The sequence below is a fragment of the Lemur catta genome, chromosome 9 (assembly GCF_020740605.2).
Source record: "Lemur catta isolate mLemCat1 chromosome 9, mLemCat1.pri, whole genome shotgun sequence".
Taxonomy (NCBI): Eukaryota; Metazoa; Chordata; class Mammalia; order Primates; family Lemuridae; genus Lemur; species Lemur catta.
In genome coordinates, this window is record NC_059136.1 from 17,103,404 (window position 1) to 17,124,461 (window position 21,058).

The 21,058-nt window shown below is 37.8% G+C and overlaps 1 protein-coding gene across 5 annotated transcripts in view; it reads left to right on the top strand.

Moving 5' to 3' along the window:
• Positions 1-1,520: 1,520 nt before the first annotated feature.
• The window catches only part of TJP1 (tight junction protein 1), a 96,067-nt gene continuing 76,529 nt past the window's right edge, over positions 1,521-21,058 (top strand). For 4 of the 5 annotated variants that reach the window (XM_045561525.1, XM_045561526.1, XM_045561529.1 and 1 more), the window contains exon 1: positions 1,527-2,004. In XM_045561525.1, coding sequence (XP_045417481.1) covers positions 1,978-2,004 — 27 coding nt within the window. In that variant the 5' untranslated portion in view covers positions 1,527-1,977. Of the gene's footprint in view, positions 2,005-21,058 lie in introns of all 5 variants that reach the window. The other variant, XM_045561524.1, reaches the window with a different exon arrangement.

The following is a 21,058-nucleotide window of genomic DNA, read 5'->3' on the forward strand; positions in this document are numbered from 1 at the left end:
AAACTGATGTTGGCTGGGTGAGGTGGCTCACTCATGTGATCCTAGCAGTTTGAAGGCCAAGGCAGGAAGATCACTTGAGGCCAGGAATTCAAGACCAGCCTGGGCAACATAGCAAGACCCAGTCTCTGTAATGGTGCAGGCTGTAGTCCCAGCTACTCGGGGGCTAAAGCAGGAGGATCACTTGAGCCCAGGAGACCGAGGCTGCAGTGAACTAAAAATAACCATGATGTTTATGCTTTTTTCCATTTCTTGTGTGCCTGTTGGGCACTATACCAGGTACTTTAAGGATGGTACCATTTAATGTTACTAAGAATTTCTGACATTTGTGAAGAGCTTTACATTTTACAAAGTGTAGTTTAATGAGGCTGGGAATGGTTTCTTACCATTGGTGTTTAGCAAGGCCTTCAGCACTGTGGGAAGTTTGTGCAGGGGCTGATTAAACTGGTCCGTGGACCACATGTCTTTATACCCTTTTCTGTAAGGACACGGTTTAGAAACGCAAGGCATCCTGACCCATTCATTCACCAACAATTTCAGCAATTTTTTTTTTTTTTTTTTTTGAGTCAGAGTCTGGCTCTGTTGCTGGGCTAGGGTGCAGTGACATCATCACAGCTCAACTTGGGCTTGAGTGATCCTCCTGTCTCAGCCTCCCAAGTAGCAGGGACTACAGGCATGTGCCACCACGCCCAGCTAATTTTTCTATTTTTTGTAGAGACAGGGTCTCACTCTTGCTCAGGCTGGTCTTGAACTCCTGGTCTCAAGAGATCTTCCCACCTCGGCCTCCCAAAGTGCTAGGATTACAGGCGTGAGCCACAGTGCCCGGCCAATTTCAGCCATCTTGATGGCCAAAAATAGACTTTTGAGATCCAGATGGGCAGGAGAAAGAGACTTTGGAGATATGTTAGGGCCTAATGTGCGGTGGGCCAAGATGTCACAGGTTTCTTGGGTGCTTCTCAGACTGCTTGTCCCGGTGGTGCCCATGACCTGGTCACCGGTTTCGGTTATGGCAGGCGGTTTGTCAGGAACGAGAGCAATGATTCTGACCCTGTCGGAGCTCCTCAGATATGAAAGCCATGACGTGCTTTACAGAAAATGCATTCTGCCTTCAGTGGAGGCGACAACGCCCAGACTCGTAGTGACAGCTTTGACCACTGATGTTTGCCGGGTTCAGGAAACAACCGTGAGGTATTTGCTAGGCCTGCCTTTCTCGTCGCGCTCTTGCGTGGGGCTCATTCGGCGTGGCTTGTTGAGGAGCAAGTGGACAAGTCTCTGCAGGACGTCGACAAAACGTTGGTACACAGGGGCTTTCTCCTTGGGGGCGAACTCTGCCGGACCTTTGATAGAAACAAACAGGAAGATTGGCACGGCGGCGGAAACTGCCTTCCAAGTTACTTGGGCAACCGGGCTTTTCCTTCCGCGCTCGGGGTCGGACCCGGGCCGCTCGCCCCGCCCCCGGCCCGCGGCCCCGCCCCCGCAGGGCCCCGCCCCCCGCCGGCCGGGCATGCTCAGTGGGCCGGGCCGGCAGGTTTGCGTGGCCGGTCGGGTTGCCGGTGTCGGGTGAGCCAGCCGACGCGGCGTCTCTGCCCGGGAAGTTCATGCGGAAGCCGGCTTCCGAGGAGACGCCGGGAAGGCTGTGTGCACAGCCGGAGGCCCCCGGTGCTGCCTAGTGGCGAGCAAACGGGCGGGGCCGCCGTGGCCGGGCTGCGAGAGCTTCGGGAGGCCGAGCGGGTGGCTGCACTCGGAGGGAGGCGCCGGCCGGGCGCGCCCCGTGGAGAAGACCCGGGCGGGGCGGGCGCTTCCCGGACTTTTGTCCGAGTTGAATCCCCTCCCCGTGGGCCGGGCCTTTCCGGCCGCCCCCGCCCCTGCCCCGCTCACTCCCAGGAGATGTTTATTTGGGCTGTGGCGTGAGGAGCGGGCGGGCTGGCGGCGCGGAGTTTCGGGTCCGAGGAGCCTCGCGCGGCGCTGGAGAGAGACAAGATGTCCGCCAGAGCCGCGGCCGCCAAGGTGAGCGCCGCCGGGGCCGGCCCGGGCGATCGCGGCCGCTGGCGGGCGTCGGGCCCGCGCCCCGCCCTCCCCGCAGGCTACAGTCCCGGCGCTGGGGGCGGCGGCGGAGTGGGATGGGCTGACGCGGGACTGCGGGCCGCTCGGAGCCCCTCGGGCGGGGGTGGCGCGGGCCGCGCTGGGAGAGGGGGCGGCCGGGGCGGCGCCGTCCCGGGAGGGGGCTGTGGGGGCGCGGAGCCGTGGTCCCAGGCAGGTGCATCGCTGCCGGCGCCTGTGCCTGGCTCCGGCTGGCGGCGGGCGAGGACGCGCAACAGGTCTGGCGTCCGGAAACTCGTCGCCGGGTGAGGGTTCTCCGGTGACGGGGAGCGAGCCCGTGGCGGGTCGGGGTTTGGGGTGCCACTTCCAGCTGGCCAGTAGCTACTGTCCTTGGAGGAGTGGTTGGTCCCCGGCGAAACCGTGTAGTTTCGATCTGATGTCACTCCCTGCGGTATGCTCACGCCAGCGATAAGGCTTTGAGACAGCAAAACACTCAGCCTGTGAGTAGTAGGTCGGATTTTTTTTCCGTGATGTATTACTTCTTTAAGATAACTTTGAAAAAACTAAGCTGTTAACACTTCTTAATAATTATATTTGAATTAAACTTTCAAAGGTAGCACAGAATAGCCCTACACGTGAACAATAAGATGAGCTCTTAAAAATTAGTAAAGACCTGTGGGTTCAGCAAAAGTAACACTTTGTCGATTTTCCCATGTGCTCTGAAGCATTATGCCATCTCTCAGTGCTTTGAAACTAACTTGTATGTAACATTAAAAAGCTAAAATTCCTAAAGATCAGTTAGAATCCTCCCCTTTTGTACGTTTTAATCTTTTTCATCATAAAGTAGTACCCGCTCTTTGAAACAGTTATAGGAATACAGAAATGTGAAGAGTAAAAATCTCTCTTTTGAAAAAAGTCAATTCATTGATTCATACAGCATCGGGATACTTAAGCAGGTAGTGGTTTTATGTATTTATTTTTGTTTGAAATGCTTAATTCGTAACATCTGGGAGCGCAGGTATAGTATGCCTCTGAAGTTTCTGAACTCTCAGGACCTTATTTGCTGGCTCCCAGAAGTTAGCGGTTACATTCATAGTGAATAGATTCTTTTAAGGATAATATTCTTTCTTTGAGAAAAATTTAATTTACACGTTTTTGATCTTACATTGATGAAGAACAATCTAAAGGTAAAATTTGATCCAGAGGTTTAGAACAAAATTTTGCTTTGATTTTAAAATAAGTCCCATTATTTACCTTTTCTGGGGCTTTCTTTCCTTCGAGAAAAGGCTTTGTTTCCATATTACACAGAATGTCACTTTGTTCTGGTCCTAAAGTGGGACCCCTGGTACTTACTATGCAAGACAACGCACTTTTAAAACGGTATTTCAAGTAATGGAGAGAAAGAAGTTTAAAATAGATTGTCATAGTAAGATTTAGGAGGAGGAGTACTTTTCCTCCTGAACTATAGTACTGAGATTTTATGGCATATTGAAAAGCATCACTAGTTAATTATTACCTTGTAGGGACATTTGCATTCTTAAATATTTACTAGCAAAACACAAGTTGAAAGCTTATTTTTTAAAATGCTGTATTATGGGGCAATCTTGAAATCTCATGTAGAGGAAGACAGGCTGTAAATAAATAGGTGAAATGAAATAATATTCAATGACCTGTTTCCAGTATGTCACATTTAATTTTTTAAGGTGATTAAAATGCTTCCTGTGAAGCAGGCTGTTCTCAATGCTTTACATATGATGGTTTTGTTTCCCCCACTCCCCTCAGCTTAAAATAAAAGACATTAATTTTGTAGCTTGCTTTTTTGTTTTTAGCATAGTAGTTTGTAGAACTCTTGTGTAAGGCAGAGCTTTTAATTCTATAATATATTCCTTATAATGATCGAGTAGTGTTCCATCCCATGAATATGCTGCATTTTAGGTCATCTTTGCCTTACAACATTTAACTGTTTCCAAGATTTTGCTATTGCCGTAGTAGCCTTATATTACTGTATGTCAGATTCTTAAAAATGGAATTGCTGGGTCAAAGGGTATGTGCAGTTTAAATTTTGATATACACCACTAAATCTTTCTCCAGAAAGACTCTACCTAGGAATAAATATAATGTTTGTGAGCCACCTGAATCTTAATGAAGGACATAAAAGCTAAATAAATGACATGAAACGATATATTTGCTGGATGGGGCAAGTCATTATTGGAGAATTAACCAGTTTTCCCCGAGTTGAGTATAAATGTAATAGAATTCTAAATAGAATTCCAGTGTGGTATTGTAGAGAACCTGACATGTTGATAAGAAAGTTTATCTGATAAAATAAATGAATGATAGACACAAAATATTGGAAAAAGATGGCCTTCCTAGAAAACCTAATTTGTTGTAAAATCACAGTAATTTAAAGCAGTATATCAGTTCAAGAATAGACAATGGGTCGGTCCACAGAGTCCACAAACATCATGTGCATTTATGAACTTTTTTTTTTTTTTTACATTTTTAAAAGATTTTATTCACTGAGAACTGAAGCAGCTCAGGAAATTTCACCCCAAAGTATGACTCGTTGGTGTAAAGAGTATTTTGAATTCCATTATGAGCTTTTAGTATTTATGGTATGGGTATTTAACATGTGTCAGATATTGTTCTAAGCGCTTAATTTAATTCTCAAAAATAACCTATGAAGTGAGGTCTACTATTACCTCTACTTTATGGATAAAGAAATTGAAACACAGATAAAGTAACTTGCCTAAGTTCATTTAGCCAGTAAGAGGGAAAACTATGAATATGTGATATAAACAACATTGTAGATTATTGGGAAAGAATGGGTTATTCAGTAAATAGTGCTAGGACAGTTGATTATTCTTTTTTGTTGTTGTTAGTGTTCTGCCTTGTAGACCAAAAAAGAAAAAATTCAAATGAAATCTAAATCATAAAATTCTAGGAGAAAATGTAAGATACTTTTTTTTTTTAAAAATATGCCTGGGTTAGAAAGAACGTATCTGTGCATGAAAACAAAGATGTAATAAAGGAAAAAAAAGGTTTCTGTATGTGTGATATGCAGCTGAATTTCAATCAGGATTTTGTTTACTAGTGTACCTGATACACGGTTATTCAAAAATTGAAAACAAGTTTGGAGAGTGGTTCTCTGCCTGACCAAAAGATTGTTTAATTATGTAAGAAGATGATATGAATGGTTATTAGGAACATTTTCATTGGTTGATTCACAGAAAGTGGCTGAAGGAAATTGCAGTGGCTTCTGACTTTTCAAACTTTCTCTTTGGAGGAAGCAATAAAATTTAAGATTGTGCTATTATATATGTTTATTATATTTTCCTGCATATGTAACTGTTTTTGTTAAGTCTCAGGAATAGTATTTCATTTTCCTGTAGCTATCGTTGAAATTATAAGTTAGTATGAAAATGATTTATACCATTTTTTACCATTACACCATTGATTTACAGGATTCTCAGGATTAGATTTACTGTATCAAGTTAGGCACAGTGGGCTTTTCTTAATGACTGAACATTTTTTAAAGTTAAGAACTGCCGAAAGTAGCCAAGCTAATGAACAAAACTGATTACTAAATCAGTCATTATATTATAGATAGGGATTATTTCCTCAGTGACTATTATAAGGTAATTTTAATTTTTGTACTTTCTGATCAGTGGTTTTTTTGCTTCATACTGCTTTAAAAGTAAAATAACTTACTGTGCTTTATGAGAAGTCACTTAATTGTGTCTGCCAGCTTTTAATGATCTTCACTGTAGTAATAATTTTTTATGTTACTGTGTTTGGCATTTTACATGCTCATGGTTAAAGCTGTAATTTATGTAGTTGGCTCATAATCTTAACTACAGTGTACAACTCTTGCTTGTTTTAGGACAGCTTCATAAGACAGTTATTTTTCAAATTATACAGTGCTTTTTCTCCCAGGTTATATATTGGCACAAATTACATTGTTCTGTTCGGAAAGACTCTCTTTTCTTTTATCTCTTTCTTTAATACTGGTGTTTCCATGTGCTGCCCATTGATTTCTGTCAGTGAGAGAGGAGGTCAGCCATCCATCCCAACAAGAAACAAGGCTAAAACCAATCTGTGACTTTGAGAACTGTAGTGCAGTATATATACTGCTTCCTGTTTGATTTGAAGGAAAAAAATTACAGTAGTTCCACTCTTTTTTTCCCCCAATTGTGGAAACAGTGTCTGGCTCTGACTTTTACTTGCTCTTTAATCTTTTTTCTATTTAGAGACCAAATGTAAACTCAGTACAGTTCTAAGAATAAACTGAGTATAAATAAGATAGGTTACCATGCTGCTAGGGAAAATGTCTTCAGAAATAATAGTTTGGGTGAAAATTTTGTAAACATAATCCTATTTCTTGACATAGCCCTGATATGATAGAAGTCCAGTCTACTGAAAGACCCGGAGTCCAGCTGTAAATTTACATGTGGTTCCACCTATCCCTGACTGCTCGCTCACCTCTCATTTCAGGCCTGTGCACTCAGCATTGTGTTTGAACGAGCATTGTAGTAGCCGAAGACAAGCTAGTGGAATGAACAGAGTTATTGTTTATTAGCAAAATTTTGATCATATGTTACATAAAAGATAGTTTAAGTCTAAAATGATACTCCTGAAATATTTGACTAGAACTTTCTTTGCACTTCTGAATTTTGAAAACCCGTTTTGAAAAAAACCTTACTAGTTTAACAACTTTTCATCTTGCATAAAGAGATAGACATTATTATAGTTTACAGATTTTAAAGTTAAATCCTATTAAGTTGGTGTGTTTCATTATTTCCTGTGTAAGCCAGCAATAAAAATAGGTCTTTTGCTATCTGTGACCTAGAGTGCTTCTTTATTTATTTATTGCAGAGAAGAGTGGCTTCAGATTGCTCCTTTATGGGTTAGCCAGGTGCTTTATTTCCATTCCTCTTGAACAGATAAATTCTTAATAATGGCAAGTATGTGGGAAGTACAAGGGTGTAGGGAGTTTCATTTTATATCCTAAAAATGGATGAAAATAAACTCACTTTGAATGATCAGCTATACCACAGAGCACTATTTTAGATCACAGAAACACTGATGTTGCCAAACTATGTACCATTAAAGATGCCATTGAAATGTAATAACAAAGCCCTGACTATAGTGTTCAATGCTGAATCTTTGGTGCCCCTTACTTTGGGATAGATCAAAAAATAAGGTTTTATTAGTTTGTGTTGTAGGTATGTTGCAGTTATACATCAAGAACAACCCAACTGTTTTGTGCAGGCAGAATACTGGGAAGTGGGTTGACACTAATGAATGACCTCAATCATTCTAGTTTATCATGCCCAGAAAAGGAGGTGAAAACAAAAGCTAATATTACTTGCTAAAAATGCTAATTAGGAACATAAGATTAGCATGCACTGGGTTTCATTTAAAATTCTTTTGATTTGTTGGTTATTTTTGGTTTCATTTTTTAAAATAATGTACATTCCCCAAAATCAAAAAAGTTCATTTCACTTCTTGGTTATTTTAGGAATTTTCATTCTTTTGGAATTGTCATTAGTATCTTTGGGGGTTGTACAGCAGTTTCTGATAACTGAATATCACAAGCTAAACTTAAGATTAAGTCACTTAATTCAACATGAAATTTTAAACTGTGGGAGAATACCCGGTAATGACTAATTCTTTCTGTTATTGTAGCAAACATTAATTGAGTACATTTTGTTTGCATCAATCTACCCTAGAAGCTTATAGTTTTCAACTGCTGCATACTGTAATCATCATTAGTTAAATGTGTGATTTGTTGTTTAAAAACCAAAAGATTTGCATTGTTTACTCTGAAAAAATAAATATAAGCAAATTTATGGTCATCCTATAATACAGCATTCTGGTGTGCTTTCTTGGTTGGGGGAGGTGTCCGAGTCATATCTAGAGCCTGGGCTTACTATTCCATAGAGTTTGCATTTTTTCTTGTTAATTTTTTTTAATGTTTGTTTGAATTGAATCTGGGTATGTCCATGTAAGTGTTTTCTGCATGTGTTTAGTATAAATATCTCAATAGGAGAGAAAGATTAAGAATTATAAAGTAATTGGAATTTACTTACATACATCTGGAATATACTGAAGTGGAAAATGGATACTATGCTGTTACTGTTATATTTAGGGTCTAACAAGCTGTGAAATATGTAACAATTTGGATTCTTAAAACTATTTTATATTCAACAGATATTTACTGCATACCTAATGTGATCCTGGGAATTGTTGTAGGTGCTGGAGATAGAGCAGTGAACACACTGCTGTACTGATGGAGCATTTTAATAGTGTTGGTAGACAGCAACAGATAATTAATAAGATACTATACGTGATGATAAGTGCTAGAATCCCTAACATGCTGTTTCTAGGTCATGACTCTCCCCGGCCCCCGAAGATCACGTCTACTTTGTCTTCTGTGATACTTACTTTCCAGCTTTTCTGTATAGTTTTATTACCTAATTATGCATCGTGTAAACACTGTATAGTTTTGCCTATCTCTGAACTTTGCACAAACAGATATTCCAGTGTGGATTCTGTTGTATATGGCTTCTTTTGCTCAGCATTATGTTTGTAAGATGATCTATGTTGTGGGGTAACTGTAGTTCATTCGTTTTCATCGTATTCACGTGCTTCATAGTATGCTGTTGTATGAGGACTTACTGCCATATTGCCTTTGGGAAAAAATAGTTTCAATTTCTTTTGTGGCTTTTTGGGGAAAATACTGTATACATCTGTCTGAGGGACAAGAATTAGATAAATGTTATTAGACAGCCATTTGAGTTCTAAAACAACTGTGTGAAAGGTGGTAAGCTGCTTTTGGTGTTCATATGATACTTACCTGGAAAAGTCAGTCTTAATTTTGAGGACATTTTATGACTGTGGTCTTAAATCTGTAATATTAAAGTATGTTTTAGTAGGTATTCACTTTCCTCACTCTGATCAGATCACTAAAAGCCACAATCAGGAGAAATACATGCTTTGGACAAAACAAGTAAAACAAGTAAAAACAATTCTGCCTTTCAAAATATAGTTGTAGAAACTCTTTCCTGAGTGTCATGTATGTAAAGGAACTTCTGAAGACTTTTTACTGATTTTTTTTTTTAAAACAGTGATAAGTGTTCGAGTATTTAATTAAACAAAGATATACTAACCTGTATTTTGATGCTGTATCACGTATAAAATCAGAAGAAAGTGGCCGTGGCAAGTAGATTTACATTTTGGTTGTAAATAAGAGAAATATTTGTCAGTAGTAAACAATAGCCCCTAATATTGAGTGCTGACTCTGTGGCAGATACTGAGCTAAGTGTTTTATATGCGTTATCCCATTTAATCTTTACAATTTTGTTAGGTACTACTATTATCTCTGTTTTACAGGTGAGGGATCTGAGGTTAAATTTGCTTGCTAATCACACATCTCCTTGTACACTTTATAACTTATACATGCACACCCTTATACATTCATGTGTTCTAAATGAGCGTCAGGGAGAGAAGTATGGAATGGTGTTAGGTGAGTCTTAGACCAGACAAGCAGCATGAATCATGAAAGCCAGAAGAGAGTGTACTATGGCACTCAGAGAGCAGAAGCTGGTTTAAAACAAGCAGCTCTCGCTCAGTTCCAGCTGATTATTGTCATGGAGCAAGACAGGCCTGATCTTCCAGTTTTTCAAGAGGTTGTAAATCCGGATTTTCATGTAAATTACTCTGACTTAAATCTTACTAGTTGATTTGTTTATATCTTTTTATTGTGAAATATATTACCATGCGTATAAAACTACATAAAACAAATGTACATTAATGAATAATAATTATAAAGTGAGCACCCATGTAAACACCCATCCACCTGTCAGGCTAGATCCTGTACAGAGAGGTCAAGTAAAATAAGGACTGAAAAGATTATTATCGTCACTTTGTGAGTTTAGGCTCCGGAATCTGAACCCAGGGTCTAACAATAGCTGTTTTCTCATCTATGAAAAAAAAAAACAAAAACTGCAGATGTAAAAATGCAACAGTACCCATCTCAGGGTGTTTGTAGGCTCAGCACATACTAAGCTATTAATATTATGTTAGCTGTGCTTTCTAAAAACATTTTACTATCAGGGAAGAGGCATATAGGAATTATGGTTGTGTGTGTGCACACGTACATGTATACTTAGGTTGATTTATCTGTTTATTTATGGACAAAGGTCAGCCTGTAGGCTAGTAGTTTCAGCCTAGCAAGATGTTTTGTGGTTTCAGAGAAGGTCCTTGGGCTCCTGAGATACTTTTTTTTTGAGACAGGGTCTTGCTCTGTGGTGTCATCATAGCTCACTGCAATCTCAAATTCCTGGGCTCAAACAATCCTTCTGCCTTAGCCTCCCATGTAGCTGGGCTTACAGGTGTGTGCCACCACACCTGGCTGAGATACTTTTCAAAAAATTTTTTCAGTGGCCTTAAGTAAGAGATGCAGTCTTTAGTCTGATCGATTAGGCAATAGAAATTAAAGACTTTGAAATCCAGTGTACCTGGCTCAGTTTGGATATCCACCTAGTATGGTGAATGCTTCATTAGTAAGTTCTGTTCAGTTTTTACTTGCCAAGCACTTCAGATCTTTCTACTTGTTCCATATGTACTTTTCTACCATTTACATTCCTCCTCCCCCTTATCACACACACACTAATCCTCCCTCTGGATTTCTGTAATAGCCTCCTAAGTAGTACCATAGCCCATGTTACCCTTATAATCTGTTTTTCTAAAATAGTCTTAATCAAAATCGAAGTTTGATTAGGTTCTCCCTCTCCCCCCCAATACATACACATATGCACATTCATCCTAAAATTCTGAGGCTTCTCAATTGCCTTTAGAGCAAAAGATCAAAATCTTTAATGTAGTCAGTAAGCTCCTAGTTGATTATTTGACCCCTGCCTCCCCCTGTAGCTTCATCTTACGTCCTCCTGCTTTCTTTCTTTCTCAAACTATGCTTTACTCTTTTTAGTTCCTAGCAGGTGTACTTCCTGCCAGCTTTCTCTTTGAGTTCCTCTCATGGCACTGTTTTTCTTTCCTTCATAGTACTTACTTAAGCCTGTGCTTATATATTTAGTTGTGAAATTTTTTGATCATCTTGTTCTCCCACTAGACTATAAGCTCCATGAAAACTAAGGTCATACTAATTGTACCTGGTTATTCACAGAGCTTAACACAGTGTCTAGCACATAATAAACTCCCAAGCATTATTTGAATGAACGAGAGATGCTCTTTCCTACCCCAGGGCTTTTGCATGTGCTATTTTCTGTACCTGGAAAGCTTCCTACCTCCATCCCTTATTCACCTAGTACCTGTCCCTCATTCTTTTCCTCAAGAACTTTGCCAAGAGCCCAGAAACTAGATCAGAACTCAGTGCTTTAAGCTCCTTATAGTCTTTTACAGTACTTTTTTTAATTTTATATACTTTTTTTTTTTAATTTCAGAATTTTTACGGGGATACGTACGTTTTGGTTACAGAATTTGCTTTTGTGCAGTTAGAGTCAGAGTTATAAGTGTGCCCTTCAACCAGTTAGTGTGCATTGTACCCATTAGGTCCTTTATGGTACTTTAAAAACTTGTATTTAGTTGTCTGCTGTTATTTGATTAATATCTGATACCTTTTCTAGACAAGAATTGCCTTTTTTATTCTGTTATTAACTTATTGGTAATGTTAGACCACCTTAAATTCAGCCTAGAAACTCCCAGAAGGTATGAGTACATCTCCAGAACTAGCTGCATTTTTCTTACTTTTCTGAAAGGCAATTGCTGGAGTAAGCAGTTCATGGAAATTTTGCTTACCGTTGTGGCATTATGGTAGCAGCATTCTTAGTTTGGGTCTTTTCTAGATCAGTAATTAATTTCTACGCCTCTTGAGTTACTTTTCTTTTTTTTTTTTTTTTTTTTGAGACAGAGTCTCACTTTCTTGCCCGGGCTAGAGTGAGTGCTGTGGCATCAGCCTAGCTCACAGCAACCTCAGACTCCTGGGCTTAAGCGATCCTACTGCCTCAGCCTCCCGAGTAGCTGGGACTACAGGCATGAGCCACCATGCCCGGCTAATTTTTTTTTTTTTTTTTTGTATATATATTTTTAGTTGGCCAGATAATTTCTTTCTATTTTTAGTAGAGACGGGGTCTCACTCTTGCTCAGGCTGGTCTCGAACTCCTGACCTCGAGCGATCCACCCGCCTCGGCCTCCCAGAGCTAGGATTACAGGCGTGAGCCACCGCGCCTGGCCTACTTTTCTTTTTTAAGTGGAAAATTTTCAAACCCATACAAAAGTAGTTGAGAGGAGTATAATGAATCCCCATGTTAACATCACCCAGTATAGTTATCAACTTATGGTCACTCTTGTTTCACCTGTACTTCCATTCATTGTGTCCTCCCTTCCCCATTATTTTGAAGGAAGTGCCAGACATCTTTTGATCTGTTAATACAGGTTGAGGATTCCAAATGCGAAAATCCAAAATGCTCCAAATTCTGAAACTTTTTGAGCACTGACATGACATTGAAAGGAAATGCTCATTAGAGGACTTTGGATTTCATTCAGATTTTTGGATTTGGGATTCTCAACCAGTATTATGCAAATATTCAAAAAAAAAATCCAAAATCCAAACACTTCTGGTTCTAAGCATTTCGGGTAAGGGATGCTCAACTTGTATTTGAGTATACCTATAAATCTAAAAGATAACTCTTCTTTAAAAAAAAAAAAAAGCTATGTTGCCATTAACACACTTTTGAAATAAATTCTAAATCAGATATTTGGTGTTTTCTAATTGTCTTAAATATCAGCTTTCCTTGATAAGGTCCTTTCATTGTGATTGTTTGACATCTCTCCTGTCTCTCTCTCTCTCTTTTTCTTTCCCCCTTTCTCTTGAAGTTTTTTTGGTTGAGGAACAGGATTGTTTGTTTAGTAGAATTTTTCATAGTATAGATTTTTGTGTTTGTTTCACAGTGGCAGTTAAAGTGATGCTTGGCCCTCTGTATTTGTTTCTTGTATATTGGTTAGTTGGAACTGGAGCAGTTCTAATAGAAATACCATGTGAATCACCTGTATAATTTAAAATTTTCTGTAGCCAAATCAAAAATTTTTTTAAAAAGTAAATTTAAGTTTAATATTTAACATATATATCAAAAATATTACCATTTTAGTATATAATGTTATAAAATTATAAAAGATACTTTAAATTATTTTTCTATACTAAATTATTGAAATCCATGTCACATGTATTTTACACAGATAGCACATCTCAATTTGGACTAGCATTCAGTTCACATTTTAAGTGCTCAGTAGCCACATATGGCTGGTGGCTACTGTATGATAGCACAGATCTAGAGCCTTGATTGGATTCAGATTTGATTTTTTTTTTCTTTCTTCTTCTTTTTTTTTTTTTGGTTGGTTTTTACAAGACTACTTCATAAGGGGTAGAAGGTTCCCGGGATTTTTGTTGGTTTTTGATGATGTCAGCAACCATTGATGATCAATGTCTAGATCACTTAATTCACTAGGTGTTGTAAATGATGATATTCAAATTTTATTCTTTCTTCATTGATTAGCTGAAATACCTCTAAGAAGGGAAACTTTCCTGCTTCATATGCTGTTTGGTTACCCCCAGTACTGTTTGTATAGGAAAGGCAGAATAAATATTTGATTCTTGCCCTGTGTATACCAGTTTTTCAAAATAATGAGTTCTGCCAGTGCTTTTCATTTTTAAAAATCACCGTGAACATATGGATGGATTGAAGCGTATTTGATTTATTTTAATTCATTGCAGTTAAGTTACTTACAATCCTTGCTGTTAACTTACTTTATTTTGAATTTTTATAATGTAACACAGTAAACAAATCATAGGTGTATACAGATTGATGAATTTTCAAAGTGAATACACGTGTTTGTTCATCACCGAGACCAAGAAAGAACATTACCCAGGAGTACCCCCTCCAACCTTTTTGCCCTTCCACTCACTGCATACACAAGGGTAGCCCTATTATGACTTTTTTCTTTTTTAGAAATGGGGTCTTGCTCTGTCACCCAGAGATGGAGTGCAGTGGTAGGATCATAGCTCACTGCAGCCTCGAACACCTGGGTAGCCTCAGCCTCCTGAGTAGCTAGGACTAGGTGCATGCCACCATACCCAGCTAATTTTATTTTTTCTAGAGTCAGAGTCTCGCTATGTTGTCCTGGCTGATCTTGAACTCTTGGGGTCAGGTGATCCTTCCACCTTTGCTTCACAAAGTGCTGGGATTACAGGCAGGAGCCACCATGGCCAGCTCTGACTTCTAACAGTATATATCACTTTTGCCTGTTTTTTGTTTTGTTATTCAAAAATGACATTTGCCACTTTTCATGGATTATAAAGTTCGTGTGTTTATTGTGGAATATATAAAAATTGAAACACACAACTCTGAAACCAAGCGTTTTTCCTGTGAGTATATTAATATGTTTTTTTAACAAAATTGTTAATTTTCTGCATTTTTTCATATATCTTATAACGTTTTTCTTTAAACTTTTTATTTTGAAATAATAGATTTTCAGAAAAGTTAACCTTTTCTTCCCTGCCTTCTTCAGTATAGTTACATTATTCACTTGTAATATAGTTATGTTCATTTGTTACTGTTTTTATTCCATTTTGTATTCCTCCCTTTCCCCCCATATCTTCGTTGGTTTTAATGGTTTTTTTTTTTTTTTTTTTGATCTGTGAAGGCTATATCATGAAGTTATACTGGGGTTCTAAGAGTCAAAGATACACAAAAAGATAGACTCAGTGAAATGTTATTGCCTCTTCATCCCTGCTACCCCATTCCCTTCTTCCTCCTTCCCACCTGGAAAATCAGGAGGACTTTTATGCATCTTCAGCCATTAGAAAAATGCCATACCTAAAAATGGTTTCATTTTTGATAACTGGAAAGCACTCTAGATTTTGAATTTTCTGTAATGTTAGTAACTGTCTTTAATGGGAATTTCTCAATGTTTAATGTGAACATAATAGTAACTTTTAACCTGATACGCTTTCTCTCTGATTTTAGTACAGCAACTGTTATAGCAACTTATCTGTGAACTTAATTTTTAGCAAATCTCCAGCTTTGATCAATCAGAAAATTCTAAGTTCGCTATGTCTTCTTTTAATATCTCCTAATTGTATCCATCTCATCATTTGTCTCCTAAATTGTTAGCCAAGGGGTGGACAAAATAATATATTTGTAAATTTAACTGATGTTGAGTATAGTGGGATGTTGGATGCTAAATTTACTTAATTTCTAGGGAGACTTTCATCCCATAGTTGATGCACTTTTATTTTGATCATTTTCTTATACTTACTGAATTTTTATCTTGTATTTGTGAAGTTTATTGAATGTCTGAGTATCTCTAGGACCTCTCTTCATTTGATTTTAGATCTTTACCACCACTTGGTCATCTCCATTTTGAGAATTTAAATGACAGGCCTTCAAATCAGTCTAGATATATCTATTTTCCCCTACATTTAAGTATATACACTGTTCTGTTTGTATTTCATTTGCATAGCAGTGATCACAGTTTGGAATTACATAATTGAAACTTCAATGAAGGGTAAGAGCCATTTGTTTTATTCACTAAAACTTACATTGTACTTCTTAAGTTCCTGGCTCAGCTTCATCTCTATAGGTGATGTTGCCTTCTATTTTGGATGGAAAAAAGCAAAAAAAAAAAAAAAAAAAACCACAAAACATAAAAATAAAAACGCCAAACACTTTGGAGCACAGAAGAGGTCAGAAACAGTCCAGTGTAGCATCTTGGCTCACAGAGGGAACCCAGAGAGGTCACCAGAGTATTCCAGCTCCCTTTACTACTTGATTTCCCTCCTGGGGGACTGCAAGTCGTCAAGAGTGTTCAGTGTGCTTTAAGAGGTAGTACTGAATAATCTACTTCAGGTGCCTATATTTAATAATATTTAAGGGTCTAACAGTTTTTTTAATTCATCAAAATTTTATTCTTTCATGATGTCAGATAAGCTATATTGATCTCAAAAATTGAGAGAACTTAAGTTTTTATATTTTGTTTTGGTATATTGTCTGGACAACTAATGATTTTTGTGTTAGCTTAATTGGTTTGCATGTATCCTCATTGGCTGCTGTTTCTCAAGTTCCTTTGCTTCTTCCTTTTCCCCCCTACAATATTGGTAGTCTATAGGGTCATCTTAGTCCTTTGCAAACTGGATCTTTTCTTGTGACTTCAATACTACTACCTTGTGTACTATTAGATCTTTATCTACTCCAGATCTCAGTCGCAGTCGTCAAACCTGTGTATCTAACTGCCTATCGCCCTCATCTCCTTTGATAGTTCCACAGGCACCTTAAGTTAAGCATATCTAAAACTGTACTTGTAATCTTTCTCCTCCTGCTTAAACTTAGCTGCCGAATTCAGAAACCTAAGAGCCATCTTTAACTCCTCCCCTCTCCTTTCACTTTAACTTTCTTTCTGGTTTTTTCCCCTCAGATCCATCTTCCACATTATAGTCTTCAGAATGAATTCTGACTATGTCATTCAATTGTCTAAAATTCTCTAGTGTTTTCCGATTGAGTTAAAGTCCTTGGCATTAGGTTACAAGGCTTGTTGTAATCTGGTACCTTGCAACTTCTCTTTTTACCCTCTGCCTATTCCCCATATTGTACAACTCAGTCACATCAAAGCCAGTGTCATGTGCAGCATCATACAGTCTTGCTTACTGACATGCTATTTCTTTTCCTGAAAACATCTTTCCCCCTTTTTTTTCTAGTCATCCTTCAAGCTTGAACTCAGATGCTGCTTTCTTGGGGAATTGGTCTCTGATCTTCATAGTCGGCAGAGACTTTCTACATCTTACATGACACCTCTTATGTACCATTTATCTTGTGTTTTAAGTTGCTTCTTTGAGCCCCTAGGGAGAGGGAAGGATCTATTTTTGGTCTTCAGAACATTTACCATATTTATAAACATTTGTTGAATAAATGAATGGGTCGTTTTTGAAATTACAGCCATAAGGATAGTAAAATTTAACTGGCTGTATATTTAGATAATGTTAAGGAGTTCTTTCATTTGGCATATACTTGCTTTATGGATTCTGTTTTCGATTTGGTTTTCTCTCAATTGTAGGTTCATCTTGTCTCGTCAGTTCCTGTGCCTTCCTGTCTTTGCCCATTAGTTTTGTAATCAGTCCTAAAGGACAGTGAAACTGCCTGGAATTGGGATCTGAAGTTTTGGCAGGAAGCCTTTCAGAGTTGGTGATCTGAGTAGTGTCTTTGCCAGCTGGAACTTAGAACAAAGAAACCAAACAAACTCTTGGCAGATTCTGAAATGCAGCTTTTTGCTTCTTCAGAAATTGTGATTCTAGTCAGTTGATGCTGACTTAGAAATGTACGCAGAACTCAGAATCCAGCAACCATGAATTGTAATCACTTTTGATGCCTGCAGTGCTTCACTAATTATTGAATTTGTAGCCTGTTCATTGTAGTTATAGTCTAATAGAATTTTGGAGCTGGAAAGGTCTTTTTATTTAAGATAATTTCATCCAATTCCCTCATTTTATAGGTGAGAAAAACTAAGGTCATGTTTCTTGTTAATGGCAGATTTGGGCTGTGGTCTCATTATTTCTGGTCTAGTTCATTTTCTGTTTAACTGCATCTTTCAGAGTTACTAGGGAATGATATGCTAGAATCATGCTTAAAGGAATAATACATTTTCTTTTTGGTCTCCTACAAGTTGAAGTGCTTTAGGAATGAGACTGGTAATTTACCAGAAGGTCCTTGTGCAAGTTATGCAATTATTCATTCTGCATTTTTTCAAATAAGAAAAATGACAAGCAAGTTTACAATTAGAATATTAAGTTTTAAAAATCATCTATTTCAGTAAGTTGCAGAAGAATGTGATTAAATGAAGCAAAGGGCTCACAGTGAAAAAGACAGACTCCCCCCACCCTGGTTTTCATTTCTCTATCCCAGAAGCCACTTGTTCCTTAGGTATTCTTTCAAAGGAGCCCCTCCCACCCCCCCCTTTTTTCTTCAAGCGTCAAAATTCTCAGTCACTAGTGAACATGTTTTTCTTTATGGAATGCTCATGAAAATACTACCTGACAAATATACTGGTACCATAAATGTTTTATATCAATTTTAGCCACCATTTCTGAGTGATTTACTAGAAGGAGCTCCTTTGTTTTCTCCCCATTTTACTAGTGATCACTTTGAAACATGTATAACAAGGTTGAAAGAAGTTTACAAAGGATACTTGAATCCCAACCACTGAGATTCTACCATTATCATTTTACTGTATCTGCATTATCATGTATCTTTGTGTTCATCCATCTGTCCCTCACTTCATTCAGAACTCAGGAGGACTGCCTGGTTATATGAACAACTATGGATAGAATATTGCTGCTTTTGCCACTGAAGCAAATGAAAGGGTAGAGAAAGATGACAACGATCTATAGTTTAAACTAGGAATACATTTTTCTGTGATTAAAAAAAAAGATGAGTGGTAAAACATAGTAACTAATTTATATTATATATTAAGTTGGTTTAATGGCTGGTCAAGAGCCTAACTAACCACTCCGTTTGAATTTCATTCTCTATTACCTTCCTGTACATAGGTCTGCCTTCAGATAAATTAAGCTAATAAAGCTATGTTTGACTTTAACAGAGAAGTGAGCTATTACATCACCCTTTTTGGGAAGTTGTGTATTTTGAGATGTGTATTTTTCTAATTCCTTCGCCGAAGAACTATACTGATTTTGACATGGAATGCTGAGAACAATTATGTTTTAGTATTTTAATTTTTTCCCCTTATGCAAACAAAATAAATTTCTCTTATTGCACTTCTCCTGGAGATTGTATGTTAAGACCTTAATGTATAGATTTCTTAGTAACAGTAGAATATGCACTTTTTAGTATTAATGATAAGATATAAAATAAGCTTCTTAACCATTACTTGATTTTCCTAAAAGCCAAATTAAAAATAGATACAGATGTTCCTCAACTCACAGTGGGGCTGTGTCTTGATAAACTCATCATAAATTGAAAATATTAAAAGTTGAAAATGCATTTAATACACCTACCAAACATCATCACTTAGCCCAGCCTACCGTAAGCATGCTAAGAAAGAACACTTTACATTAGCCTATAGTTGGGCAAAATCATCTAACATAAAAGCCAATTTTATAATAAAGTGAATAAAGTGTTGAATGTGTCATGTAATTTATTGAATACTGTACTGAAAGAGAAGAGCAGAATGGTTGTATGGGCCCCATCATAAAGTTGACCCATTATAAATAGGGGACAGTCTGTTTTTGAAGTTTCATGTAGGAATGGGATTTGGTGAATATGGTTTAAAATATGTGGCCAGTTCTGATTGGGAATGGAGACAGATAAGCTAAAAGAATAAAACACCTGATGAAAAAATGTCATCCACAGTCTCTTCACTTTGAAGATGATAGATGATCAATGTAAAACATTTTATGTATCCTTTCAGCCTTCTTTTCCTACTCATGTTTAAACAAAATCAGCATGGTGTACAAGCAGTTTCATAACCTGCTTTCCCCCCAACATTAAGTGAATTTCCCCATTTGGTTAATATTCTTTTTACAAAATGGAAAAGTATGTGTTCATTAAAACCACAGGGAGGATGATAAACTGTTTCATACCAAAGAGTATGTTATCAGGGAGAATAAATGCATGTTATCAGATCACTTGCAGTTTGGACTGATAGGAAAGGGATTAAAAAGTCGGTAAAGCAATGTCACTAGTGAATGAAGTGGATCAAGAAAAGATGAGCTTTGAGCTATGCAAGCAGTTCTCATTCTTAATGTCAGCTGAGATTGGACAAACTGGCAGTTATTGCAGATAGTTTAATCATGTATATTTCAGTGGGGCTGTTGATGTTTAACAGATTTACTTATACCCTCATTGCTTCTCATTGATGGAAGAGTTTTCTTTTTTTAACACATTAAATCCCAGTCAGTTTTTGTTAAAAAACAAAACAGCTTTGTTTCCAGCAGAGGTCTCATTAAAGGGAAGTTTTGCTGCACTTGATTGGAAGATTGAAACAAAATGCTGGTAAGGTTGGCAGTTCTTATCTGTGGGAGTGAACAGAGAGATCCTTTCTCTCTACTCTCTTATTCATCTGGCAGGAAAGTTAATCTAGTTGCTTTGAATTTAGAGAAGCAGGCTTTCTTTATAGGGATTTATTTTCTAAAATGGCATTAATCTTCAATTAAAGTTGTTGTGGGAAAGGAGAAATGGGTTCATGGCACCTAGATACCATATTCTCTTGATGCTAATAACAGCAGTATAACAGAAAACATGTCACTTGTGAAATACGCATTCCTAATAGTGGGTGATGAGTGATGTTCTGAGAATGTCATGCTCAGATAACTCTGAAAAATCTTTTTTAAAATATTCATTTGTAAATGAATACATTTTTAGGAGCCCCACTTCCACAAAATGGTAACATTAAGAGGGATTGAATTACTTAAGCCTCCAAGAACAATTAACCCGATTTAAGAGAAATTTATTAATATTTTAAATTCTTTACTGCTCATCCTTTTGATAATTTATTTTCCAGTATAGTGAGAGGTTCATGACAAGGATGTGAAACTAACTGAACTATGCTATGGTTTGAGTAGGACCTGTTGAGTTGGAGCTTATGTCACTTTTATGGTGATCCTTGGGGGCGTATTACAGATTGTTGTTTTTATTTTTTATTTCTGATGTGTGTAATATATATATTAGAAAAGCCATTTTTTTATGTTCATAAGCAAAGCTTGAGAATGTAATTCTGTAGTAAAACAAGCTAGGTAGAGTAGTCATGTTTAATTGTGACATTAAAGCATCAAATGATTTTATCTGTTTTCCTGTAGCATGTATATTTATAATTACTGTGTTCAGAGGTATTTAACTATTCCTTCCTTTGCAAAATGTAAGGAATGCTTTTAAATGTTTATGTGCCCTTAGATATTTTAAAATAATACCGTTTCAGCTTTTATTCTTCGCTGATGTTA